Genomic DNA, 27,990 nt, shown 5'->3' on the forward strand with positions numbered 1-27,990 from the left:
TCCAATCCATTGTCCAAAATCAGTACAGTTTACCTTTGAACAACTGGCCCCGGGTTGTTAATGCTTGCCACCAGACCCTGAACTGATCATCCAAAATATTGTGACCACTTGAAAAAATACCCGATACATAATCTGTAATTTTCTTAATAATTTTTTTTTTTTTTTTTATCAAAAGATGCAAGTACTGCAAACCTTACTAGATTGTTTTTCTGCGCTGATTCCGAACCTGCAGTCGTTGTTTTCTAGCACATCTGGTTTTCTAAATAATGATAACAAAGATACAAAAATTGTAATATGGAATGTAATAATATATTTAGTAATATTGAATTACGGGTGAGTTTCAGCAAAAAGTGGACTTTTCCTACATAAACGTTATGGCTAGAAATGACAACGCACTGCGTGACGTAATGGAGTTGGACTACAAATCCCAAGCACCCACGACTGATAACGGTAACAAATGTCAACACAGCTTTACAGGAAGTGGTGCTTGCTCCGAGTTGGAACATGGCAAGTTAAAATTGTCGACCAAACTGTCGGGACAAGAAGCTCATCTTTTGACGGTACAGTAACAATTTCAGAATACGTATCACCCCAGCGTTGCGTTACGTATGATCCCCGATAAGTTAAACGACACAAATGGGTGCTAACGTTAGCAAACACCGTAGTTTTCTCTGTGGACGGAGTTGTTTGTGCTCACTGATGCATTTGTAATTGCGACACAAATGCAAAGACTTTCGATTTGGGAGCAAAGACTTTCGATTTGGGAGCATGTTTGTTCCTTCTGCTTGTCGTGGATCGTTTTTGTTAGAAAGTGACTTCAGGGAAACTTGCTGTGTTTCGAAAGCATAACTTATGTAAAATATGTTTTAGATTGTTGCGGTGAATTTATTCAACTGTTATTGAATTAATGTCGCATTTAAACTTGAACTTAAACTCTGATTTTTTTCCCACACCAACTATGACCCACGTAACCTCTTATTTAGTTCCAAATATCCGGAGATGGACATTAGAAGGCGTACACCATGGGGGAAGCTGGTCAAAGTGGATTCCAGTGCATCTGAAGTGCTGCTTTTCAACAGAGAATGCACCATAGGCCGGAAAAAGGGTACGAGCTTTATGTTAAATAACAGATTTGCTTCAAAAACTGTACAACTCCAGTATATTTTGTGTTTTGCTTTGAGTTTGCCAATTATTACCGAAAGACAACTGTCTGTAAAGCAGACATCTCTGTCGGTGTTTGACCCCCCCCCCCCCCCCCCCCCCCCCCCCCCCCCCCCCCCCCCCCCCCCCCTTCCTATCTCAAGAAACAAAGCCTTGAGTCCAGCAAACTTAAGACAGCCTGTTGTGGGTATAACAAAAGGCATCCTTTGAGAACACGCGTGCAGAATTTTAAGTAGGCATTTTTTTGTATGGGCCTGTATTTCATTGCTTTGTTGTTGAACAGTTTGTGGGGGTCTGTGCTTTTTGCTATGCAAAATGTCTCCCCTTAATTGGAGAGCCTGCCAGTCTAGACATGAGTTACAATGACATGGCAGCTCAAGTTTGGGGGGGGAAAAAACAATTTTTTTGTTCTTGTACTTAATTATAGAGATTCAGTCAGAATAACTTATAAAGCTTTTGATAATGACTGTCTCTATGGTGGGAGCATTTACAATGATTTTATTCCATGCATTTTTGTGATGTGTTGTCTCTGTGTCAGGATGTGATCTGGCCTTTCCTACCAATAAACTGGTCTCAGGGGAGCACTGCAAGATTGTGCAAGATGAAAACTCAGGGCAGGTGTTGCTTGAAGACATGAGGTATGATAACTAGTCAATCATTCATATTTTACAACATTAGAAAACTGGCGCCTGTCCTATTTTCTATTTGCCTAACTAATATCGGATAATATTTGCTTTCAATACAATGAAATTTGGAAGCTTGCCTGTTGTCAGCATCCCTGTGTGGATTATTTGCGGGTACTGCTGTTTCTTCCCATATATGCATTTAATGTTAATTGAAGACTCTAAATTGTCCTTGTTTATGCCCTGTGATTGGCTCAGTTCAGGGTGTACCCTGCCTGTTGCCCAAAGTCAGCTGAGATCTTCAGAAAAGTATATTATATGTATAACGACAATGATAAATAGTGATACTAATATTTTACTGACAGTGTCAATCAAAAGTAAGTATTATTATATTGCCAAGAAGGAATTTCAGAGAAAAACTAGCAAGCTGTTTGACTAACCAACCTTTGATAATCTCAAATGTAATACATTTATTTAGTTCAATGACATGCATATATTGGCTTCCCTTTAGCACCAATGGTACAGTGATCAACATGGCCAAACTGGTCAAAAAACAAACTTGCAGTCTTCAAAATGGTGACGTCATCTACTTTGTATACAGGAAAAATGAGCCTGAACAAAGTAAGTTTTTGTTTTTTCTCATTGTACTCCATATTTTCTTGTTATTTTTTATTAATACGAATTAAAAACTGATATCTTCTTGCAGATATTGCGTATGTTTACCACACAATCAAAACAGAGCCTGTCGTTTTTCGAGATCGTCACAGTAAGTAAAGTCCCGGTGTGACATGCTGTATGTTATAACATTCCCAAGAATACTTTGAAGTAACTTTCCGATCTGCATCTGAACATCAGACATGTCAGCCCAGAGTCCATCTTCCCTCACTTCTTCTGAGATGACGCTGTCCGTGGAGCCGGTCATGCTCACAAAAGCGCCTCGGGATCTTAATCAGGAAGAACCTCAGCCATCCACCTCTACATCCCACCTCTGTTTTCAGCAACCTTTTACACCCGGACCTCCATCAGCCAGAGCGTGTCTTAACTCTGGTGGGTTTTACTGAAATACTGCTTCAGCGTACTCCCGTGTTCTAAAACAATCATGTTAGGTTAATTGAAGACTACCTCACCCATAGTGGTGAATGTTTGCCTCTCTATGCTGTTGCCACATGTTGGTGTTTCATGCTTTCATTGAACGTGTTGTGTCACTTCAAATGTACATTAACTTTACTGTTTATGATGAGAGCAGCTCAGATTATGTGAGCCTATAAAGCCTGTACACATGAAATCTGACGCCTGATTCGGATATTTCTTGTATCCTAAGTAGGCTCAAAAAAGTCTCGTTGTGTAAATCCACCCTAAACACAATCTAGCAAGCTGGTAAAACTATTTAATGCAAGGATGAAGTCTGTTAATATCTTTTTGAAATTCTGTCTCAACAGGTAGCCACTCTAGTGATGTTGTCCAAACACAAGAGAGAGACCTCAACGATTTGGAGCCAGAATGCAAGAAGCGAAAAACCGGTGTGTTCGTTGCTAGCCTATATCCGCACGCACACACAGTTTAATGAAAAATATATTCATTAATTATGCATACTGACTTGATTCAACTCTGTGTGTATGTACCTGTATAATTTGTTTATCTGGTGACCATTACAAACAAGCTGCTTTTTTTTTTTTTTTTTTTTTTTTAGAAGGCAGCATGTCTCGCATATTGATTCCTTTGTTTTATTTCCAGAGATAGCACCTTCAACCATTACAGGAACAACGTCGCCAACTTTGTTATCAAGTGGAAGTCTTACAGTCCAAGCACCAGCAGAGGAGACCAAGACAGATAGGATGGAGGAATCTCTGACTTGTATTATTTGCCAAGACCTTCTATATGACTGTGTCAGGTAAAACCTGAATTGCGGTTTGTGCATATTTCCGTATGTGCTGAAAAAACAATTGCTTCCGTTAGCCTGCAACCCTGCATGCACACGTTCTGTGCTGCCTGCTACTCTGGCTGGATGGAGCGATCTTCTCTTTGTCCTACGTGCCGCTGCCCAGTGGAAAGGATCCGTAAGAACCATATCCTCAACAACCTGGTGGAGGCCTACCTCATCCAACACCCCGGTTAGTTTCAAGAACAATTAATATACTGTACAGTTGTTTGTCGTATTAAAGCCCGACTGATATGGAATTTTTGAAGGCTGCTGCCTATATTTAGAAGAGGGGAAAAAAATACACATTTCAGTAAGCGGCCAATTTTAATTTTAAAAATATATAATAACCTCTTTTTTGGTCCCCTATACTGTACATAAAATGAATGACAAATTTCTTTTATTTTTCTCCTTCATTTTTAAAGTACAGTATTATATAGAGGACACACAATAAAATGAACTCAAAGAAACACAAATGTACAATGGCTGAAAGAAAGTCCCAATCAAAATGTGGTTGTACAACTTCTTGGAATGCAGTGAATTAAATTGAATACTTAAGTACTTTAATAACATTTATGAGTACCTGCAATTTAACCACAGTTTTAGTTTTAAAGGCATATTTTTCAACTGTGTGGTGTCTGTCCTTATTTATATATTCAAAACGCAGATTAATGTATGTAACGTGTGGTTTTTTTTTTTTTTCCATTTAATTTTAGTACAAAGAAAGTGTGATCATCTGTTTTACAGAAAAGTGTCGGAGTGAAGAGGACATGAAGAACATGGACAGCTGCAACAAGATCACTAAGGACATTTTGCAGCCAAAAGTTGAGAATTGTTTATCTGATGAGGAGGGCAGCTCGGATTACCTTTTTGAATTCTCTGACAATGACAGCGACACCTCAGACATTAGGTATACGTTTTGGGTATTCATCAGCTTTATATTTGGTTTGTAAATTCTCTTTAAATGTCACCTACATTTCAACACCAAAGGAGAAATGACAATCGCTAAATGTGTAAATGTAGTAAAAAAAAAAATGACAGTGACAGATTGCAACAATTTCTTGTTTGTTTTTCAGTCAGCCTCTAATCATGTGCAGACAATGTCCAGGCTATAGGAAAGAGGTCGGTCAGATGCTGTTTGCCACAGGCTCAAACTACTGGCTTCCGGGTCTGCCGGTCCCGCCTTCTATGCCTCCATCTCTTCCACCTCCAGTCACACCAGCTGGAAATGACACTTCTGCAAAGTCTTTCGGAGACGAGCCCTCAACGTCATCTGATAACCCAGCAGGTATTGGCAAAGATAATTTCCTCGAACCTTTGGGGGAAAAAAAGGTCATATCTCTGTCACGGTCTGCAGCTCCTCTGGAGTACCGCTGTCAACCTCAAGGCTGTCATCTTTTTTGTACCTGCTGCCTGCAGCCAATGCCAGACAGACGGGCCGAGTTGAACAGCCAGCAGCAATGTAAGTAGTGTATTAGAAATGTATTGCACCAGTATGTACAATACATGAAAAGCTAACTTTTAATGACTTCAATATTAAACGGGCCATTGTGTACTTTTGCAAATAACACTTGGTGGTGCAGGACCGTTTTTGCTCTCAAGCATTGAAGACTAAAATTTACACAGAGCTGGTTGTGAATCGGGATTGTCTGATATTTGGGATTTTATGCAAAATTGGTGAGTGACTGTTATCATGTCCCTCCAAATTGCCACAAAATGGATGCAAAACATTACGTTGATTGTGTTGCATTGACCACAAAAACAACCAACTGTTGAGTTTTTCAGTGAATAACGGAGCAAATCTTCCAAAAAGAAAAAAATGCAAACATGTGAATTCGCAAATGCTGAGCAGTGAATGTGCAGGGATTCATTGCCATCCGCTATCTATGTTGAGTGAACAGGAAATGAGTGAATAATTCAAACAGAACAGCCAGTTTTTCCTTTTTCAATTTTAAGATTTCCTTTTTTTGCTTTCACTTTATTAAAAACTCATTTATGAGTGCAATCGACTTTTCATAATCACTGTATAATGCTGTTTAATATAATCGTAGAGTGCCATTTTTTGTGTGTAACTGAGTTGTTCTGTCCAGCGTGCAGGTGTGATGTGTTGTTTGTTGGCAGGTTTGCGGTGCCAGCGTCCTTTTTGTCACATTTATTGGGGTTGCCAGAGGATTGGCTGTCAAGGCTGCCTGGCTCGATTCAGTGGTATGTATCTGTTTTTGACGACATATCAATCTGCTAAATATTTGCCATTTGCTCCCTTCATAAAAACATGCAAAAAATAAAAGTGTATTTACTTCTTAAATGTCTAATGTTACAGTATACAACACCTGCTTAGAACATGAATGTACTGCATTGCACATGCTGTATATTTTCACAATAATAAGATTTTATTATGTGCTGGGGAGCTTCATAATGTAAATGCAACTCAAGTTGATTAAAAAAAACAATAATGGAAAAAAAAAATGCACAACTGTGTATCACCTGTATGGACTAACCAGAAGTATTGGACTCTTCCTTTTCTTGCAGAGCTCAATCTGACAGACAAATGTCTGGATGGTGTGCTGAACAACAATAATTATGAATCAGAGATCCTAAAGGTGACATTTACTCATGTCAATTGATTTCCCAATCCTTACTGCGGGTGTAGTCAATGCTTGCTGTTGTACCATTACATGAGCAATACAATGCAACTTTATGTAGACGTGAAAGAAGCACAAATCATTTTTACGCACGTACTTTGAAGTGGACTCTGGAGACTTGCGTCAAACTGGTACAAGAGGTCGCTAGTGTTCCCCTTTCGAGTTTATTTTCAAGTTATGGTAGTTAATAGTTTACCTGAATCATTTTATGAATAGAAAGTTGTTTCATGTAATGCTATAACCCTTTCCAGACTTAGTGAATTAAAACTTTTTGTAATGAAATCCATAATTGTAAGTGCTAATGTGTGCCTTCATGCTTGCGCCAGAACTACTTGTCCTCCAGAGGCAAGACTTGGAAGGATCTACTCAAAGAGGCTCTTCATGACTTGCAACAGGGGAAATTTTGCCTTTCAGGTGAGCCTTTGAATCATGCTCTATTTTTGACATTATCTGTCAAGAAAAGTCATCCACATGCCACCATCTCCTTAGATCACCACATTTCTGCAAATACAATCCTTTGTGTGTGCTGCGGCCTGATGGTCTTCAAAGAGTTGGCGTACAAGTACAGACAAAATGTTCCTCCGTCTGAACTACCAGGTCAGGTTTTTGTGTGTTATTGTGTGTTTACATTGTGAGGACACATTACTGAAGTCCTCAGACATACAAGAGGACACCACAAATATAATCCCAAGTGCAAATGCATTTTCATCGGAACCTTAACAAAATGTTACCTTGGATGGTTTGGGCTTTGGAGAGCTTTTAGTATGTTTATGTTGATGCATATAAATATGAACACGACAAACGCTGCAGCCGTACCACATCGAATCGGTCTGTAATTCCCACTGAATTTTCTCTGTGATAGTATACTACTTGTAAACCTCTTGAAATGAAAAATCTCCCATCCTTCAGCTGCCGCATTGTCTCGTCCCAACTGCTACTGGGGACGTAACTGTCGTACACAAGTGAAAGCCCATCATGCAATGTAAGTCATATATAACGTATAGTATAATAGACCTGTGTCCTTTCTGGTCCCCTGACATTACACTTTTTTCTTCATCATGTTGCATTATTATTACCTTAAGCATTTTGCATGGGCGATGTGCGAATTAATTATAGTCCTCGCTTTTTATCCAGTGTACCACTAGAGGGGGTGCTTGTATTAACGTGGGTCATATCCACCAAGTGGACAAGCCCGGACAAAATGCTTCCTTTGGTCACTGTTGAAATTGTGGCCAAAATACCTTGTGTATATGTTCATCATGTTCATCATTTATCTTGATCTCAGGAAATTCAACCACATATGTGAGCAGACCCGCTTCAAGAGCTGAGCGAACAAACTGGTATTCAATTTGCAGCAGAATGGAGACGCGTCTCATCTGGTAGCTTTCTGCCTGCTGGATTTGACCTTTATAATGCACACAAAAAAACATTATCCATTCAAAATGGAGTCTTATCTAACATACAGCTATATGAAGAAGTGTCATGCACATTACATTTTAAGCATGGAAAAAATATATATCTTGATTTTAGTTACTAGTGGCTGGTAAATTTTTTTTAAATCTAGGAGTAAACCAGCGAACACCTTTGCTTAGATTATGGGCAAATGTGTGTTTTATCTCCTAGTCCTGATGTAAACCTGCTGTATTGTGTATCATTTGTGATATTACTGTCAAATGAAGTGCCTGGCTTCAAATTCTGCACACTCATTGCAAAAATGATGTAAGACAGCTTTTATGCATATTATCAGAGTACAGCTACCATCATAGTGTAGCCCATTACATAACACGATAGTAAAAGTGATGCTCTTTCGGTTTATTTTGTGCAAGACACAAACTGCCATGGGCAGTGATTAATGTGCATCAGCGTGTTGCTGCATAAGTACACACAAGGTTGCCATGTAATAAAGGCTAAGCTGCAAGTAGCCAGGAGTGCTGCATCATGCTGAGGCTGGCGTTAGGCTGAAGTTGATTACTTTGACAATAGTTTTGTTCTCCCTGAACAAAAAGCAGAATCAGCAGAAACCATGTCTATTCTAAATAGAAATATGTTCTGTTTACCAGATGCAGTTTCTTCACATTGCTTATAATGCAAGTTATGTTCATCGGAGTTGTTTTTTTTTATATTGATACGTTTGGTTTGTGGGAAAGATTGTGATAGTTTAAATGTTATCTTGTTTCTCAGGTTGATGATGATGATGCTGCTGTAAAAGTTCTTTCTTGTTTAGCAACTAGAAAATATACATCGCGTTTGTGACAAATTATCTATACTTCTCAGCCAGCAGGCAGTTTCAAGTAGCTCCACATTATGCAAAAATGCATCATCATTATAAAATGTTTCTGAACATTGTAACTTTACTAGTCACTACCAGGTTGTTTTTCTTATTAGAGATAGGACAGGTAATAGATTCAAAAGGCCTTAAATGTTAAGAAATAAGTAAAATATGTGGTTTTCTCCCCACATTTGTTTGTGTGTAAAGTCCAGGTGAACATGAAGAAACTGTTAAAAACAGTCTAGCTGGCATCCAGTCAATTGAATATCGACTCTTAATCACCTTATGTTTGTATTAGTTGACCAGGAAAAAGTCAGATTTGGTGTTTAAAATAAAACTTGGAGAAGATTTGCACAAAATTCTTTCCTTCATGCAACTTTATTTTGTACGCTGTCAAACATAATTACAAAAAGCACATTTTTTTCTAAATAATGTATCTATATGGACCCATAAATTGGGCAGTTATAATATCCTGCATCATTTTCATTCAAGTTTAACCAATAATTGGTGTGTTTTTAACCTTCAGGTGACAATTAATATCCCTGATCCGGCGTGTGAACTTATTTTGAATGCACATTTTCTTCTGCCACAGCATTTAAATTAGTCAAGGCGTTAAGGTTTAGTTTTGTTTATTTTACCCCCTTAGTCATGGTGTATGGTTCATTCGAGCATTCCATAGCAGCTCAGACCCTCTGCACAAGTCCAGTCGATCCCCCGACAGAAGGGCTGAGTTTTAATTATTCCTCACCGGTGATCTGGGCACTCTAAGCCAACAAAGAGAACCAAGCCGCTCCAATCAGGAATTGGTATTAAAGAGGCTTTGGAGTACTTTGCAGTTGCCCCAAAGCGGGAGGTATATTGTAAACTAGCGAAAATGTTTACTCACAGTGTAGAAAGTTTTTTACCTACTGTAGCTGGATGGAAGAGCCATTGCTCACTGTACCTCATAGCAGCGCCCAGGAATGACTCGACTGGACGGGCATTTTAGATGCCTTCACTCAATAACAACAAAAGAGTCTCAGTAACTTTAATATTTGAACTGTCGGACTTTACTGTGCCAAGAAGCCCCAGTTAGATGCTGATAGAATACGAGACAACTATTTAGCATCATTCCCTTGTGTTGTACTGTATTGGCATAGCTCAGATTGTTTTTCAGATGGTTCTAATTTGTCTTCATAACATAGAATTAAAAAAATATATACTGACAAACTGACTTGTTCCTGTCATATTTGCAATATGTCTTCAATGCACACTATCACCAAACATTTCCACATGAGAATGACAGCCTTTATTAAAACTTCAGATTCATTTCACATGTGAAAGTTTTATAAATACTATAGTGATTGCTATTTTTTCCACTAGATTTGTCTACTGATGTACATATATTTTACAGTATTTTGATTTCCCTTTTATAATCCAGTAAAAGTATACATTGTATGTTTGCGAGCAATAAATGCATGTCCTATTCTTTGTGGAACATTTTTGGGAAATGAGGATTGGGGAGGGGGAAGACTAAGACTTTTATGATTTTACAGAATACAAAATCCACACTGAATGAGTTATTGACAGCTATTGAAGTGTAATGGGTGTAATAATTAATCAAAATGCATAAAACTGACAGGAATCTGCTTTTAAAAGTGGTCCTAAAAGTTGGGGTTTTCAGAAACACATTTTTCTGCGTCACAAGCTTTTTTTTTTTTTTTTTAAACCTCAGCAATAAGGACCTCAGCATCTATTGAGCAGCATTCAGAAAAAACCAATATATTCCATAAAGTAGCAATCAATTTGCAAAAGTTGATTTCTTCCATTAAAGTAGGTAACATACAAACGATGGTTCAGGAATGCTTCACTGGCCCACCAGTCTTTTCAGCATTTTCAAGGTCACATGTGGTTGGCCACACTGCACAACACAGCAGGCTGGCTGTGTGGCAACTGGCAGTCATTGATGGTGTTTGGTTCTGTCATGGTGGTAGGTGTATCGGAAGGGAATGGACAAACCCCACCCGACACCTGACTCCCCCATGGCCGCCACTCCAGTCTGACCCTCTCATTCTGAGGGCTGAGGCTGTAGGTGACACCGGCAGGTCTTCTGCTGTCAAATGTTCCCTGAACCAGTCCATTCTGAATGGTGGTGCCAGTGGTTTGGCCCAGGTGCTCAGCTGAGACCAGAGGTTGCCGGTCCTCTTCCTCAGAGATGGCAAACACTGGTACATTTATGTGATCGCTCTCCCCTGTGAAATCACGCCTTTTTGTTGCCTGGTTGCTCTCAATGGCAGCCTGGATGCAGGAAGAAGAGACGGAGTTGGGCTCTGGTTGGGAGCTCTGGGTGGAATTGAGATTGGTCTTGCTGGTAGGGTCCGCCGTCCCAGAGAGCAGACCAAAGTAAGGCCCTGCGAAGCGGGAACGCCATAGGTTGCTCGCCGAGTTCAGGCGCCGCTGCCTCTGGGCCGCCTGAGCAAGTGGATAGGAAGCATTGCTGATGGACGAGTCAGAGATGGTACTCGTGTCAGTCTTGGTCGCTAGGTGAACATCTGAGAAAACCTTCCTGTTGTCAGACCCCAAACTGGGAGGTGCCTGGAATTGTAAGAGACAAGAGTAGTATGTCGTATGTAAAAACACAGCAATGGTTCTGGTACTGACGCTGTTTATCAGTTTGGTGAAGGGACTGGTGGAGTTCCAGCTGCACCACTTCTTATGGAGTTGCGGCATTGGAGGGAGGAATTCCTGAAAGGTGCGTACGCTCCACGCTCTTGGTCTGGCACAGCTACCACTTGCATTGATGGTAGGACCAGAAGGTGAAGAGGTAGAGTCAGGTGGGGGACTGGGACCAGTGTCACTGTGCCTCAGGAACCGCTCTCTTTGCTAAGACAACAAAATGTCACCTGAGTAATATATACACAATGCAGGTAGGAAAGTTGTCCAAGGAGCAATTGATTCTGTATTTGTGACAAAATGAAGTGAAACACATCAAGAACTAAGTCAAATATCAGTTGGAACGAGAATATGAAAACTAGCAATTTAGCCATTTACTTGCATGCACACAAAGCAACAAAAGCTAATGTTAACGTTTTGAGCCGTCATTTCCATCCATCCATCCATCCATCCATCCATCCATCCATCCATCCATCCATCCATCCATTTTTATATTTGAAGTTGAAATTACAAGAGCCAAGTGGAATTTTTGCTACCTTGCAGCAGTTGTTTGGGCAGCACAATACAAGACACAAAACAAGGGGTGAAAAATTCATTATGTAGCACAAATATTGGAGGTGGCATTATGCCCAAACATTCAACTGCAGATACAATGGTCAATGACCTGTACCGTGCAAAAGACTTGTGATTGAAGGAAGCACGCATCTCTAGTAACGAGGTTGGACATTAAGATCAGAAAGAAGTGACTGCACTGATCTTCTTTGAAACTATAGCAATTGCCAATCCAGCACTATCACTAACCTGATTCACTTCGTCCTTAGACCTTCACTTCTCCGTACAGGCTGTTTTGTACTCTGTATTATATGAATGGATTATTGAGAAGGAAGTGCACCAGTTTGCTTGGCATGCTCAGTGAAAAAGACGGACAACTGAGTATGTTTGGCTCACAGTCAGATTCATTATTTATTAAGCCTTTTAAAAGTGTCAAATGAACAGAAGGTGCCTTGAACTATTTCAATTGCTGTGTTTAACAGAAACAGTTCAACTTTGCTGAACCCATGAAATCACTAATAGTCATTTCCGTACATTGGGTTTCAATTACACTTGTGTTTTATTTACCTTCTGACCCCTTTGGTAAAAAAAAAAAAGAAAAAAAGAAAAAAAAACATTTGTGAATTGAGACTTTTATTTCTGATACTGTATGAAGATACATTATATACTAAATGTATGTGCATGTATATATGTATGCATGTATATATGTATATGTGCATGTATATACATACGTATGCATGTATGTATGCATGTGTGCATGTATATATGTATGCATGTGTGCATGTATATATGTTCATGTGTTCATATGTGCATGTGTGCATGTATTCTGTCATTTTCAGTCAACTGAAAGTGGCAAAATGGCCACTGCTTGAAATGGGTAGAATTTGCTACTTATTTTATATCCTACAAGTGCAATAACGTGGCTGAGTGAATACCTTGCATACAGATGTCATATATCCACTTCAATTTCCATGATGAACATGTGATGCTAAACAATCCAACAATCTAGTTTACTGTTGAAATGACTTTGAAGCTATTAATTATTCAATTCAGCTTCATTTTCAAAGTCTAATTATGATTGACAGGCTGGACGTGTGCATGCTACATTATCCTTCCTGATCGGTCAGCTGCTATTATTCCGGGGAGGGTGAAGGTTTTAGGGGTTGCACCCATCAATGGGAGAACAAGTCCAGAATAATCCTTCCCACAGAGTCACTAACAGCTAGCTTTGTCTAGACAAGAATTAGCTGGGGGTTTAAATAAAGTGTTCCTCTGGTCACCAAAGCACCCAGAACACAATGAGTACTTTTAGGTTCGATACCCCAGGTGACAAATCAGCCTCAGACCGGAGTTTGCGTGAGAAATCCCCGAATATGGGAGGGAAAGGGGTAAGACATGGAAGATCTCTGTTGAATTAAGGGCAATCGATGGAATGTGTTGGTAACATGCAACATGTTTTCAAAGAAAAAACATGGTTCCATACATTAATTCTTGGCTTGATAAAAAGGACAGATACGCCGTCAAGAAAGTCCAATTTGTCACCTCGTTGCCACCGTTAACCGGTGCAACTTAATATTATATCCAGGGGCGTCTACATCGAGGACACACACAGACAGACCACACACTGTGTGCCAAAGCATGCATGCAATACACGCACACACAAACACACGCACACACAACTGCTGCTGGGAATCTGGCTCTGTAGATAATACTCCATTAGCCCAGGCGGCAGAAAAGCTTGCCAGTCCTTCAAAAAAGCTGCCAGAACTGTTTATGCCAACGCTTATTCCAGGAGAACACAAAAGCAAGCACGTTTTCCTCACCATATAATGACAGTGTTTTCTCATTGAGGGCTGCAGAGGGGTTTTTAATAAGTTTAGGCACATGTAAGCCATTACCATTGTGTGAGTCTTTAACCCCTACCCCACTGAGGGGGCGATCATTTGCCACTGTTGGCAAAGGTAGCAAAATGCTCGTTCACATCAGCGTTTTTTCAAGGTCGCAAATGTTTGCCAAACGGTTGCTAACAGTTTTAATGTTTTTTCTTTTCGCTAGGACGTTTTGATCATGGAAAGTGGCGAACGACCTTGAACGAATCCTGACAAAGGCAACATTTGCTACCTTCGCACTCGTAAATGTTTGCCGCTCAGTGGGATGGGGGCCTAAATATAAGCGCTGGGTCAATACAGAGCCACAAACATGAATATGCCTTTCGACGGACGCTGTGTAGAATGTTTGTGATGACATTTTGCTTGCACCTCTGCTGAAAAGATTGTGGTAGGCTTATGGCGTGTGGTCTCTTTGTGGCATCGTAGTGCTTCAAACTTAGGTTGTTGCATTTATTAGTGAACCACTAGATGGCACAAAATTCTACAAACTGTCCCTTTATTCCACAGAGCCAGGCCGAGAATCAGATTGCAAAGTAAACTGGCATAGGTGCCAGCTCACCCAAGACTCTAAACGAGGGATGTCAAACTCTGGCCCGCGGGCCACATTTGGCCCACAGTGTAATTATATTTGGCCCGCCAAGACAAATTCTGCATTGACTGTGTCACGACTAAAATTACAAATTGTCTTCACTAATAAAGATGGTGCGAGCAAGTTTTATTACCATTTATCTTATTATCAGTTAACAGTTTTTACTAGTCTCTGATTTCAAAACTAGTTATTCATCAGTTTGTTGCGTAGACTATACTGTATATCAGGGATGCCCAAGTCCTCAAGAGCTCCTATCCAGCTTGTTTTAGATGCATCCCGACTGCAACACACCTTTTCCAAAGCTTGCTTATGAGCTGATCATGTGCTGTAGTAGGGCTTCACCTAAAACAGTGTGGATGGGGGCTGTCGAGGACCTAACTTGGGGACCCCTGCTGTATATAATATTAGACGTTCGTACATCTATTTGGATCGATAGTCACAATGGCCCCCCGAAGGAAACTATGACTATAATGGATACTCACTTCATCAAGATCTGAAATATGTGATTCAAGGTTAAGGCTGCAAATAACCAGTCAGAATTCAGATAATGTGTCAGTGTTTTTCACGCTATGTCTAAAAGCCATACTGCCATGAAAGCAGGTCTTACTGTGCGTGGGGAGAAGGATGGACTATTTGGGCTCGGTGCTGATGATATGATGAACACCTCATCTGGACCAATATCAAGCTCGGCCAAACCATTGGAGGAAATGTCCAATTCTCTATTCTGGGAAATGTCACCACCAACACTCACTGAGGAAAGAGTTAAATATCATGCAGAAATACAATATAATATAGCATGTACAAAGAAGCATTTTTTTTTATCCCTTTCAAATCCTTTTCAAACTGTATTCAATGGAATAAACCACAAAGACGCTACTGTATTTAATGGTCAAGCATTAGGGTCGCTGTTGTGCCCCCTCAACTGATCATTAGCAAATTGCAGAACTCATGTCGCCAAACAACCATTCAGACTCACACTTAAGGACAATTTGGTGGTCATAGGTCACACTTGTTCTCACCTGTGTGCAGTGGGCTGTACTTGTTTGCCTGATCCCTGATCAACTCCTGGTTGGGATGACTCTCAGCCATCGGTTGCAACTCACTTACCTCCACCCTAATGTTCTGAACTGCCTCTGGCACCTACAGCACAACACAGCAGGTCAAGGTGAAACCGCAAAACTGGCGACAACAATTCTTTAGGGTTTCTGTATGGTGAGTTGCTCAACAACACATTTTTTTGGTCTTGAATATTCAATGCATGTTTGAGCAAGTGAGAGCATTAAAAAAAAGTGCCACGACCACTCAGTTTATTCTCTGTTAGAAAAATACGGTATTGTTTTGGCTGAATTCAATTGACCTTAGTAAAGCGAGGAAACAACAGAAAAAAAGTGTCGAGTAGTGTATGTACCTCAGTGCTGGTGGATGTGCAGGAGCTCTCTCTTTTCAGACACAGTTTGGGCCTGTAAGTAAAAACAATTTCATTTATTTATTTTTCCAAACGTTTCAAGCGCCTTTGTTGTTTTGTGTATATAATCGTAGATACAGTACACGTCTAATTTGATTACACTTAGACTAGGTGACATCTATGGCAACTACTAACTAATGGGGTATTTTCGATAACATTGTCAACATAACTGCCCATCTATTCACCCATTTTCAGTTGCGTTTTCCTCCCTTTCTTAACCCTCAAATGAGCCAATGAAGCATGCTGAAATATTTGAACAAGTACCCTCTTATTAAAAATTGCTCTTACAGCTGAATGAGTCCATTACCAAACACCGGTCAACTGAGGGGAACGCCTGCTGCGACTCTTTCCCACCTTTGGCTGTTTTCTTACCAGAAGGGGCCTTGGGCGTTAATCTCAGCACCACTTTGCAACAGTCCAGACCTTGCCGCTCTCATCATCTTCTACTGATTTGTGGGAAGTCGTTTAAAATAATAAGAAACACTTCAAGAGGAAAAGGCTTCCACGGAGGCTGCTCGTGTGCTTAAGCTTTCATTAACATGCATTTCCTGCCTTTCAAATAACTTGGCTTGTTACTGTTGATTGTGGTTTCATTTTATTGAACATGTGCTTTTAATTTCCTCATCATAAATAGTTTGAACCTGAGGAGTTACCTGGCAGATTAAACACACTAGCCCTGATTTACTGAAGTGCTCAAAAAAGGATGCAAATTTGTCTTTGCACACAAACACAAGCGTGTTGTGGAAAGAGTATAATTGCTTGATTTAGCATACAGAATGTAATTGATCAAATTTGACGCAAATTGCAGTGGCTGATAGCACATCTGTGAGTAGCTGTCGGCCAGTTCAGCGTGTACCCTGCCACTTGCCAAAAATCAGTTGAGATAAGCTGAACTGAGGAAATGCCATACAGAAGATGGATGGATGGAGCCGTAAAAAGAACATGTGAAACGCAGGTGTATCACAACCACCAGATTAGTGCGGGGGAAAAGAGAGACGGGAAAACTTTTTCATCTGTGGAAACAATTTTGAAATGCCACTGAAAACGATTGACACATACCACCTTCTATTTAGGGAAGGCGTTCTGAAGCTTCTGAATGATCCAAGGCTGGTGATCATGAGAGCCGACTAATGCGTACTGATTATTGCAAAGGGCTGCCAGTTTAATATTCACTTCAGAAATAACAAATTTGCTCACATTACCTGGAACTATCATTGTTGAAAAATTAATATGTGAAGACTCTCATTATATTTCTCATAATAGTTTAAGGATGAATTAAGTAAGTAGAAAACAGATATCACTATACAACACTTTAACAAATATAAACCTCGGCAAATATTTAAATTTTACCTCCACAACACCAAGAATATCACAATGTTCTATTCCTGGCGAGCTATTTTTAGAAAAAGTCCAAGGGATACCCGTGGTCCTTTGGAACTGAACTGTGCCCGAGGGCACCATGTTGGTGATCCCTGATCTAAGGGCTGACTTGGAGGCAGTCACAAGAAGGAGTCATGCCATGTCTCCCTCCTTTCAATTTAGCAACGCAGTATATTTTGGTGATTTCAGCGCACTGTTGCACTGGTGGTGGCTTCTCCCTGAACAGTTTGCCAGCTATACTGTCCCATATAGCAGCTTATGTAGCATGGGCACATACATCCAATTGCCAGGCACTACAGAAATCAAACAAAGCATGGCTTTTAGGCCTTTGCTGTTTTTTCTAAAACGATCACAATCAATTTATCTAAAATGCAAGTTGATTTTTGCCACTTCCAATTCAGTCACTTTAAACTTGCACCATCAGAACTGCTTAAAGTGCAAAACGCTGTTTTAAATACTGAGCTGCTCGCCACTTCTTATACCAACAACCTACGTAACCGGTGATTAGAGTAAAAGTGCACGCAGTTTATCACACGAAATTTGGAATCTTATTAAATAAGGTGCACAGAAGTATTATGAATTATTTTCATGATGCTGAGCTAACTCTACACTTTCCTTGCTCTGGCTCAGAAGGGCAAAAAAAACATCTTCTTCAAACTAATAGTATTACAAACCACTTAGCTCCCACAGTTTGTATATCATTTTTAATCATGTTGATCTCTTTTTAAATGATTTTATTATGAGCGTATGTCTTCATAATTAGTTTTTCTTTCTGTAATGCTTTAAATGTTTTATGTAAGGCACTTTGTCTTGTACGTGAATGTGCTCTACAACTAAACTTGCCTTGCCTATTGTGTCTTGCGATGGACAAGCTAGTAAATTATACCCCTTGACTATATGACAATGCTACTGGCACCAAACCCAATTTTCTTTCTCCTTGTTGTGCATTTTTCACCTCAGTTCCCCGCCCATTCAGTTTCAGGCGGCCTGTTTTGAGTGCCGGAATTGAGGCCAGGTGCTGTACCTTGAATGCCTCACTGATTATGGTGAGAAAGCTTCACATCAAGAGAGCCGCACTGTTGCTGCCAAACCGAACTAATCACCACATCACAAACTGGGACTTCCAGCTGAGTCAACATAACACATTTGTGTATGTGCTAGGCTGAGGATTTACTATTAAACCAGCACACTTTCAACCATGGAAGAAAAAGAGATGACTTGTTAAAAAAACAAAAATAAAACACTATCGTGTTTTCTAAGTTAACAGGTATTACCTGAATATGCCGCAGAGAACACTGGTAAGTATCAAAGTGAAGAAGGCAGCTCCACTCACAGCAGCCAGTAGAAAGTCTACCTTGGCAGATGTGGAAACAAAGCTTGCCCGTTCCCCACCTGGCTTGGTCAAATTGTTGTAGTGGAAGAGAAGGGCAAAGCCCCGACCCCAGTGAGTGGTTGTGATGAGCTCCATGATTACCTCCACCATCTCCTGATTAGAGCCAAACACCAACTGGCTGCGAGGAGGTCGGTTTGACCCACAGAACCTTGAGGAAAAGGTGATGAGATCGGAGATATAAAGGACATCATGGGGACAGGCGTCAAGCCCTGACTGCTGCGTCTCAGGGCTCACAGGTGTCGTGTCAGTGGATTGGGGCAAAGTAACCATAGTTGTGCTTGGCATGGAACCAGGGTTGAGGTTCATGCCAAGGCGAGAAGAGGAGGCCGTGTTGATGGCTTTATCTGTATTTGACACGGCTCCAGGATGGAGAAGAGAAGCCGTAGGGGGGAATGTAAGGCTATAGGAACCATCTATAGATCTTTTGGCTGAGTTTGACACTTTGGTTGACTCTTCGTGGACCACCACCGGCTCCATCTCACTGTCTTGAGAGGACTGCTGAATCTCTGGGGCATCCCTCTGATCGATCTGATCACTATTTTCTGATAAAGGCTCATCCAATGCCAAACTGCTCGGGGCGTAATTCAACTCATCTCCATCACCCTCCTCATAACTAGAAATGACTGAGTACTGTGGGGAGGGCTTGTGGCTTTCAAAAACGTCAAAGTCAAATATTTCAAGGATAAGCTGATAATCCACAGGTACAAAAAACTGCCAAACACAATGGGTCCCAGAAGAGTAGTTGTAAGGGAAGCCAGGAGAGAGTATCAGTCCTTGTGCATCCACCACATCCACCTTGGCTCCACAGTCAAAGTACACCTGCAAAATAGATTATGAGAGTCAAAACCCTTCCCTAATGTTGGCTAGTTCTGAGGCGCATAAAGCTATGTTCAACAACTTGGAAATAAATTTGAAGCAATGTGAATAATATTGCGCTAACTAAAATCAAACTGTTACATATAAACATGCCAATACTTTTGATGATCGCGCTTTAAAATCACTGCATCACATTTATGTTACGGCGTCTGTACAATTTTGTATTCAAAGAAAGCATTTTGGACTTGCTTTAGCTATTTTTTTTCCTGCAGATCTTTGAATGAGGAAGTTTGTCTGCTTTCCCGTAAGAGGAAGAATGCTTCCTTTAAGTGGTAGGACATGTTTTTATATATTTTATCTACAACGGTTTTAACAAAATGTACAGTAAACTTTATACTGTTTACCATAAAGACTAAATCTAGTCATTTTCTCTCTCAACAAAGCATATACAACAATCTACAAGGGTAACGTGAAAGGTTTGGATACCGCAAGTCATTTCTTTTGGGCTTAAATATTTGACTGTTAATCTACACAAAGAGACGTTGTTTAATGGAACTTCATCAACCTCCATTTGTATTTACAATTTTATTAAGTATGTTGGCTATATTACCCTCCTAAAGATGATTGTTTTTTCAATATTGGTCACAGTGTTATTAAGTTCTCAATGTCGATGGTACAAACAACCAGGTTATATCATCAAATAATACCCTTGATTGAAGTCTAATAGTTTCTTAATATAAAGCAGCTTGGAACTGAACTATTCAACTGTTCTGCCTTTATATTAAGGCTCATGGCGGGTTGCTTGGGTGACCTGAGGGAGTTTTTTTTTTTTTTTTTGAACACGCTTGAAGTAATTCTTTACAGGTGGTTGGGGAAGGAGGGAGACCTGGGGTCTAAGCAAAGGCAGATGTGTGGCTGGGCCAGGGAACAAAACATCAGCACTTAGTAGGAGACTTTGTGTTTATGAGTTTTCAGTTAGTCTCACTTTTGGTCCGTGGGAATGACCCAGATCGACAAACCCCGAGACCAGACAGGTAACAAACAATGTGTAATTTAGACTGGACTAAAGAAAATGGATGGATGGATGGATGGATGGATGGATGGATGGATGGATGGATGGATGGATGGATGGATGGATGGATGGATGGATGGATGGATGGATGGATGGATGGATGGATGGATGGATGGATGGATAAAGGCATACTGTATCAGACCGACCTGAGAAAATAATTTGTGTTGGGGTGGGAGAGGGCAAAGGGAAAACATGAGTCTCGAGTTATGAATCTAGATAGGCAAATTAACAATCTCTCAGTAGATACAATATAACAGAATGGTGAAACACTTTATCTGCACTTCCACCTGCCTTAGCTCCCGTACATTGTTTACCCCAGTGAACGAGAAGATAGCCTCCTTATGTTTACAAGTGGGGGAACAGGATCTGACTGTGGCATGTGTTTATGCACAAGGGCTGCATGATATTTTTCTGCCAAAACTAACATTACTGTTTTCCCACTTGTCACTGTCCAGTTGATGGTGAGATAGTTTTGTGGCTTCATGTGTAGTATCCTAAGTGGATGACTGTTCACCTAATAGCCTTTATGGGTTCAACTAAGCCTCAGTTACTCAGTTACCCGGCTACACGCCTGGAGTGCTACTGAGTGGGCAGTGCAAGTGCAGCATGTCATGCTCTAATGCAATTGCCTCCAAATGTCAATTACTAAAGTTATTGACTGAGAAAAACTTCAATTAGGGGAGGAAGCTGATATTATTGATACATTTTCCCCAAAGGAACTCTTGGTTACGCTCTGCAAATATATAGTTTGTACTTGTAGTCAACAGTTTTTTTTTTTGTTTTGTTTGGATACACCACCTCAATAAATTTGATTGAACAATTATGATGAATGACATTTCCAGTTTATCACACTAATATCTCATTTACTATTTGAGAATTATATTATTTTTTGTAGAGTACCTCCATTGTATGAGGGGGGTTAAACATTTGGACATATAATCGTTTACACACTGTGTTTAGGGTCATTCATAATTTTCAATGTGAAGTGCAGTATCATTTAAATCATTTGTCTGAATGTGAGAAGAGAGTATAGATCCAACACTTCACAATTTATCTTTTTTTTTGTCATCTTCACTGCCTCTCCAGCACACCCTCTAAGAACTCCAAAAAGGGTGGATACAATAGATACATAAAAAATATATCTAATTTAATTGCAATGAATGAGCTAAGAATACATTGAGATTGCTTATTTTGCAGCAGGAAATTTTTAATTATTTCATTACGTAATAAAAATGTAATTTCTTCAGGTACACTTTAAATATCGCAGTAAGATAGACATTGCTTCAATCAACAACCATATTGCACATTGCACATTTTTCCAAATATCGTGCAGCCCTCGTGCATAGGCACATACAACAGTCAGGTCCTGGTAGTGTGGGAGCAAGCTATTTCCTTCCAATGTTACCTCATTTGTGAAATTCATACTCTGGGCAACAATTTAAGTACACTTTGATTCAGAATTTCCATTATTGCATCGCTAACAATCTATGTGGTCATGCCAAAAAAGCCAGTTGCATTGAACTATAAGCCGATTTGAGTCTCGGAGTCTTTGGAGCAAGGTTGCGCAATAGGGTGAACCTATTCACAATGTGTCAAGAAGAGGAGTATAGTGGTTCCATTCTAAAGCTGAACTAGACAACCTCTAGTAAGTTATTCAATTAAATGATCTATTAGTTTTCATTTTTACTAAGTATAGCTTTTAAAGAGGCTAAAAATGTAAAGAAATGTTTAAATGAAGAGAATGTACTGTCTCTCCCACTGTGATAGGGGAGCTGGGAGGTCCCCTGCACTGGGATGTGCATGGTAGACTACACATGAAGGGGCCCCAGAGTGCAACAGTGTCCAATGGAAATGGGACATTCTTATAATGCCAAACATCTTAGTTCTGTTACATCACAGGCCTCTCTACTGGCGGGCCGCTAATTATTCAAAGATGCCTTTTCTCATGGCACAACAATGGGCTGCAGTGCCGTTTTGGTGAGCGATAATATTTTAATGAAGTGATGCTAATCAGTTGAAGGCAAGCTGAAAGTTTATATAAGAACCAACAGGTCATTGCGATCCAGTTGTGAGATTGATGGGCTGGCTCCTCTGGATGGATGGAAGGAATAGTTGGAGATCAATTGAAAACAATTATATGAAAAGGCTAGACTTGTGAAGTGAAACCTATGACGAGCTTGCCGTTGGCGGGCTTGACAAGAGGCAACGTGTTTAAATTTTTATTTTAGATCATTACATATTAAAATCAGAAGAAATACATGTAGTCAGTAATGAGGCTCATAAAAGGATGTACCTATTGGTAAAAATGAAAACAATAAAAATAAAGTGTGTATTGAATGTAAAGCTGGTATTAGAAAAGCGTTGGTATAATTCTAAAGACAAAGAAAACTATGGCTATACGGTATTGGACCTCTGACTTAATAGGATTAAGCCACACGTCGGCAATCTGACAGTCTAAATGTTTGGCTGCAAAAGGGATTTTTTTTTTTTCTTTCACCACCCAAGCTGACGACACCACTGTGAAAACTTTGCAACATGAGCTGGCTTCTGCTGAACCACACACACTCATCTGGCTCATAAACAGGCTGGCGGGCCTCTCAAAAGGGGGCAGGAATCCTCACCAGGCCTGTTTACTGGAGGAGAAAAGTGGCACTGCTTCACAGGCTAGCGCTTCAGCAGCAGCAGTCCGTTCAGAACATCAATCACGTTGTTTTTTTCTTCAGTGATTGCTCAGGACTGCATAGCACCCAACTAACTTCAAATTTTGTTAACCTCTTTTCTTTATCTTTTAACCCCAAAAAACATTTGCATTTTGACAGTAAAACTTACAAGAAATAAAATCATAATAAATCTCAGCAGGAACAAATACAAAATGTTGTACTGTTTATACACATTGAAAATGTATACATTGAGTGAATTTGTGACTAATAAGCTAAAACTACTCAAAAGCTGTTTTAACTGTGCTTTAGTGTCAATTTCTATTGAAACTTTTTCTACAATAAATACTTCCAAGTTAAATTGTGTCATTATATATTGAACTGATTACCTGATCCTATATCAGAAATTTGGACGTATCAGATGATTCCAGAAATTTGGAGAAGTTTAAGTAAATTAAGCCACACATCAATATTTTGTGTATCTCCTTGCAATATGCCAATATCAGAGATGGCAGAAAATGTATAAAGTCTTACAGCTGTGGTAAGCACAAAAACACCTTTTTAACACACACACCTCGCCTGTGATGTCAATGACCTCCGAGGTGGGCATGTCAAGCTCGGAGTATACAAACAACCAAATTAAGCCCTGGCATTTCCAGAGTCGCCCTCGGTGTCCACTCAGGAGAGGGAGAGTGCGGGGGAGACAGAGGGACATAGAAAGAGTGAGTGAGTGAGTGAGTGAGTGAGTGAGTGAGTGAGTGAGTGAGTGAGTGAGTGAGTGAGTGAGTGAGTGAGTGAGTGAGTGAGTGAGTGAGTGAGTGAGTGAGTGAGTGAGTGAGTGAGTGAGTGAGTGAGCGAGTGAGCGAGCAGATGCAGGTTCTGCCTTTCATGACTGCAGCATAAACCTATTAACATATTTTCTCTAGGAGCTTCTACTGCTGTGGAAATGAGCCGGTGAAACCCTGTAGAGAGTAGTTATTCACACACATGGTTAAAAGCAATTTTCAGAAATTGCTTCCAGATCTCTGATTATAACCTACTGTATCTACACAACACAAACAACACCTCCACTGAAAATCTCTACTGTGTAGTTCCATACTGTTCTCGTGGACTTAAAGTTTACAACATCATCATCATACAGATCATTATTCTGTCTTTTGTGTCCTCCCGATGAAAGTGTTGAAATAAAGGCAATTGTGTTTTTGTATCTTATGTCAATCCCATGGATGGATGGATGGATGGATGGATGGATGGATGGATGGATGGATGGATGGATGGATGGATGGATGGATGGACGGACGGACGGACGGACGGACGATCCCATCAGTGGAAAGGATGACTTGATGGAGGTCCACTAAGGATTTCTGCCAAGGCTTATCCTTTCGATCGAAAAATCGATAGATAAAAGAATTTTGCTGCAGATACAGGACATATGTTATAATTAAATTCTTCATTGAATTCTATAAATACAAAATCTATCAAATGTGCATTAGTTTACAAACACTAGCACATCTACAGGAGGGGAACCTGTGAACTTTTGTTTTCATTTTTGCATATTTTCAATTATCTCCCAAGCCTTCCATCTTAGTCTGTTTCTTGCTCTCTCACACACACACTATGTCCAGTATTGCATCAGCCGGTAATTCATGGAGTGACACTGCTTGCACTACTAATTGTTACATAGTGCTTAAACAATGTCCAATTTTGCAGGTCCATTTCAGTCGTTAGATTAAAACATATTTCATGCTCCAGTGACTATTTGCATGTGGGGTTTGGTGAAAGCAATCTAGAGAATGTGTGCTCATGGTAATGAAGCAACATGTCACCCAGTACAACACTTTGGCTCATTGATGTGTCTTTGATAGTTTTTGAACAATGGAGCTCTGTAGCAAAGGGGAATCCATCAGACTCTGGATGCACTTGTTAGTCGCTTCCACTCAAGCTTGGATTTGGCCTCGTCAGTAGATTTGCTGACAATAGAAACACTATATAACGCTGAACTTGTGTTCACAAAACAGATTTATATGATGCACTCACAATGACCTGGATGGTTTTAAAAGAAAAAAAAGAAAGTCTGCCTCTAAATTCCGACTATTGTCTTCATGACACAAGCTATCAACTCAGTGTCCTATAGCCTTTCCAGGATCACTTCATCATGTACTAAGAAAGTAATGTTACAAACCTTTCTCTTTTCAAGCGAGATGGTATCTTAGTGGCCTATTCATGTTCAACTGTGAGAGACTGATTTCAGTTCATTCAAGGGAGGAATCATGACAAACAAAGTTCACTCAGTTCAACCGGGGATGAATATCCCCCTCAATTGTAAATCAAGCATTCAGACAACCACTGCAAGGCATCATAACAAAATTCACTCTCGGTACATACGTATCCCTGAAATAAAATGAACTGACAGTGACCACCGTTTCTTTCTGATGGGGATTGAGTAAATCCAGAGCTTGTTTATGCTGTTCCAAAAATCAACTTAATACAAAAGGGGAGCAGTGGACAAAGCCATCATTTAGCATGCCCCCTCAGGCAGAAAATTGCAAAGATAGTGAGCACCCTATACATACAGGAACTAAAACTGCTGCTGAGCCGCCATTGCCCATCAGCGGAAAGGACGACTCTTGACAGATGGAAACCCTCTAAGGATCTCTGCCAGGGTTTATCCTTTGGTATGTCGACACCAGTAAACATGGAAACATTAAATCTCTAACACATAAAGCAAACTCGTGGAGGAGAAAGGACCTACTTTTGAAGCAAACTGTACACCATTAGACAAACACACCTCCATGTTTGTCTCATCATCAAGACCTACGGACAAGTATTTAGTGACAAATGAAGGAAAATGTAATCTAGGGCTATCACTAACAATATATATTTAGAATAGATTTCTTTTCGATTAATTGAACAATCAGATACAATTGTATTCATATTCAAGTGTAAAAGCACTTTCCTTGATTTACTTTTCATTACAAAAATATTTTGTTTATTAGGTATTATTTATTAATTAAAAACAACATCTAAACTCAGAGTTACGTAATATCACACAAGAAAGAGTTGTTGTTTTCCAAAGTAAAATCAGAAGATTTGAGCAATGTTTTGTTGAAAATGTCTCCTGAGATTACTCAATCACTTAAATATGAGGAGATTTGACAATTGATTTGTTGTTGATTAATTGTTTCATTTTGACACCTCTCATGTGATCTCGCAATGTAAACAAGTATTATTACAATTCCAGAGTGAGCACCTTGAGCCAGATCCCCATCCAAATATATTTAGTTCTTTGCCTAAAAAAAAACCCAATGTAGTTTTAAATCTGAGTAGTTTTCAAGACAACAAGAGTATTCTTTGAAATGACAATTCAAGTGACTTTTTTTCAAAAAGCGAAACAATTTGCCTTGTGACATTCCCCCCCCCCCCCCCCCCCCAAAAGAAATGATATTGACTGTATAAAGCTTAGTCTGGCATCATAGCTGTGAGCACACTTGACCCAATTGCTTAAATGACTCAATTAAGGAGTAAGATTAATAAGATATGCAATGGAGTGGGAGAAACTCATAATTAAGCCTCAAGCAGTTTGTAATTTCTGCTTTATTGTTTTAACCTAATAAAATGTTAGAGATTCTAAGTTACAAACACTTCCAACTTAAGTGGCAACTGGTTCGGTGACAAATAAATGTGACTCAGAGAAGACCCCTTACTGTTTACACAATTGTTGATCAGAGACAAATCTTTTTTAAACGCAATGTTTTGGAGCTTGTTACAATTAGGTGTGCACAACATTAAACTGTTCACATTACAGTTTTCATTTCATTCAGCAAATAAAACTTTGGATTCTCCTGCTCAAATATGGAGTAGGGAAATAAAACAATAATCCTAATCAAATTCATGAAAGTTTTGGCAATTTTAGATTTTGTCAACATGCTCCGATAGGATTGGAATTCAAATTATGCTGGCACTGACACTAATTTGCAAAGAACTATAAGAGCATTCATAAAATGATGGAATCTCACATTTTGAAGACTAAACTAAATAGAAATTGATTTAAACGCGCCACTTAAGCAAAACTCAAGAAAAAAGCGTTTTCCTATGTAGTTTCTCAATTCAGCGTGAATTTACTTCATGACCGCCTGCACGCTAATCCTCAAACTACAGTGCATTAAAAAAAAAAAAAAAAAAAAAAAAAAGCACAGAATACATGAATATTATCTTTTGAGTGAGTGTCTTGCTATTAAACTAGCGGTTGTAATTTCTGGATTTGGAATGTTATGAAACAACAGACAAGCACTGAAAATAAATTGAGACAAGTGCTCTGATTCGTGTAGTGCATGCCATGCCTACTTGTAATGTGCTCGCTGCAGCTTCCTTAAACGCTTATTTTTCTTGGGTGGATAGTGGCTATAGTTATTTTTTCAAGGCGCAAACAAATGTTCAATATAAATATTTACGAATTGAGTTAATGCCTTCTCGGTGCTACAGATTCTTAAGTAGGGCGAAAAGATCAAACTTGACAATACGTTTTACACTGTAAAATTTACAGTGACCATACTTACTTTTTGGGCAACGCATCCCATCAGGAAAAGTAGATACGCTGTGATGAAAACATGCGCTCCAAGCGCTCCAATGCTAGTAGTCATTTTTCTCCAATAGTTTTGAATGAATGCGACGCACAGTGATCCGTCTCCCGTTCCTCTTCCCTCTCGTTCACCTGAAGTATCGGGAGCGCGCTTCCATCGTTCATGACGCCTACACAGGACCCAGACCCCCCTACCACTCAAATATGGCTTGACCACATCCTTTACAACAATGTAATTTGAAACCCACAAACGCTAAATTTGAATTGCATTGAACGGGTTATGATTTATAGAGTTCTTGCAATATTCTGCAGGAGATGCATGCATCATGCATG

At 39.7% G+C, this 27,990-nt stretch overlaps 2 protein-coding genes across 3 annotated transcripts; one reads left to right on the top strand and one right to left on the bottom strand.

Moving 5' to 3' along the window:
• Positions 1 to 429: 429 nt before the first annotated feature.
• Positions 430 to 9,694, top strand: chfr (checkpoint with forkhead and ring finger domains, E3 ubiquitin protein ligase). Of its 2 annotated transcripts, none has more exons than XM_037258572.1 (18): positions 430 to 560; positions 984 to 1,105; positions 1,700 to 1,799; positions 2,296 to 2,405; positions 2,491 to 2,550; positions 2,640 to 2,831; positions 3,224 to 3,304; positions 3,519 to 3,675; positions 3,741 to 3,895; positions 4,450 to 4,612; positions 4,779 to 4,990; positions 5,060 to 5,164; positions 5,824 to 5,907; positions 6,232 to 6,302; positions 6,671 to 6,758; positions 6,834 to 6,941; positions 7,254 to 7,326; positions 7,630 to 9,694. In XM_037258572.1, the coding sequence occupies exons 2-18, from the start codon at positions 1,000 to 1,002 to the stop codon at positions 7,670 to 7,672; spliced, it is 1,908 nt and encodes a 635-aa protein (XP_037114467.1). In that variant the 5' UTR covers positions 430 to 560; positions 984 to 999; the 3' UTR covers positions 7,673 to 9,694. The 2 variants fall into 2 exon arrangements, with proteins under 2 accessions (XP_037114467.1, XP_037114465.1); XM_037258570.1 differs by having other exon boundaries at positions 3,215 to 3,304; positions 7,630 to 9,016.
• On the bottom strand, positions 9,666 to 27,816 carry si:dkey-112e17.1. Its single transcript, XM_037258569.1, has 7 exons — positions 27,635 to 27,816; positions 18,415 to 19,352; positions 15,704 to 15,755; positions 15,315 to 15,435; positions 14,903 to 15,045; positions 11,254 to 11,475; positions 9,666 to 11,187 (listed from the first exon to the last, which is right to left on the bottom strand). Exons 1-7 carry the CDS (start codon positions 27,716 to 27,718, stop codon positions 10,495 to 10,497), a joined length of 2,253 nt encoding a protein of 750 aa, XP_037114464.1. The 5' UTR covers positions 27,719 to 27,816; the 3' UTR covers positions 9,666 to 10,494.
• Between the last annotated feature and the right edge of the window lie 174 nt (positions 27,817 to 27,990).

Source organism: Syngnathus acus, chromosome 9 (assembly GCF_901709675.1).
Source record: "Syngnathus acus chromosome 9, fSynAcu1.2, whole genome shotgun sequence".
In the NCBI taxonomy this organism is placed as follows: domain Eukaryota; kingdom Metazoa; phylum Chordata; class Actinopteri; order Syngnathiformes; family Syngnathidae; genus Syngnathus; species Syngnathus acus.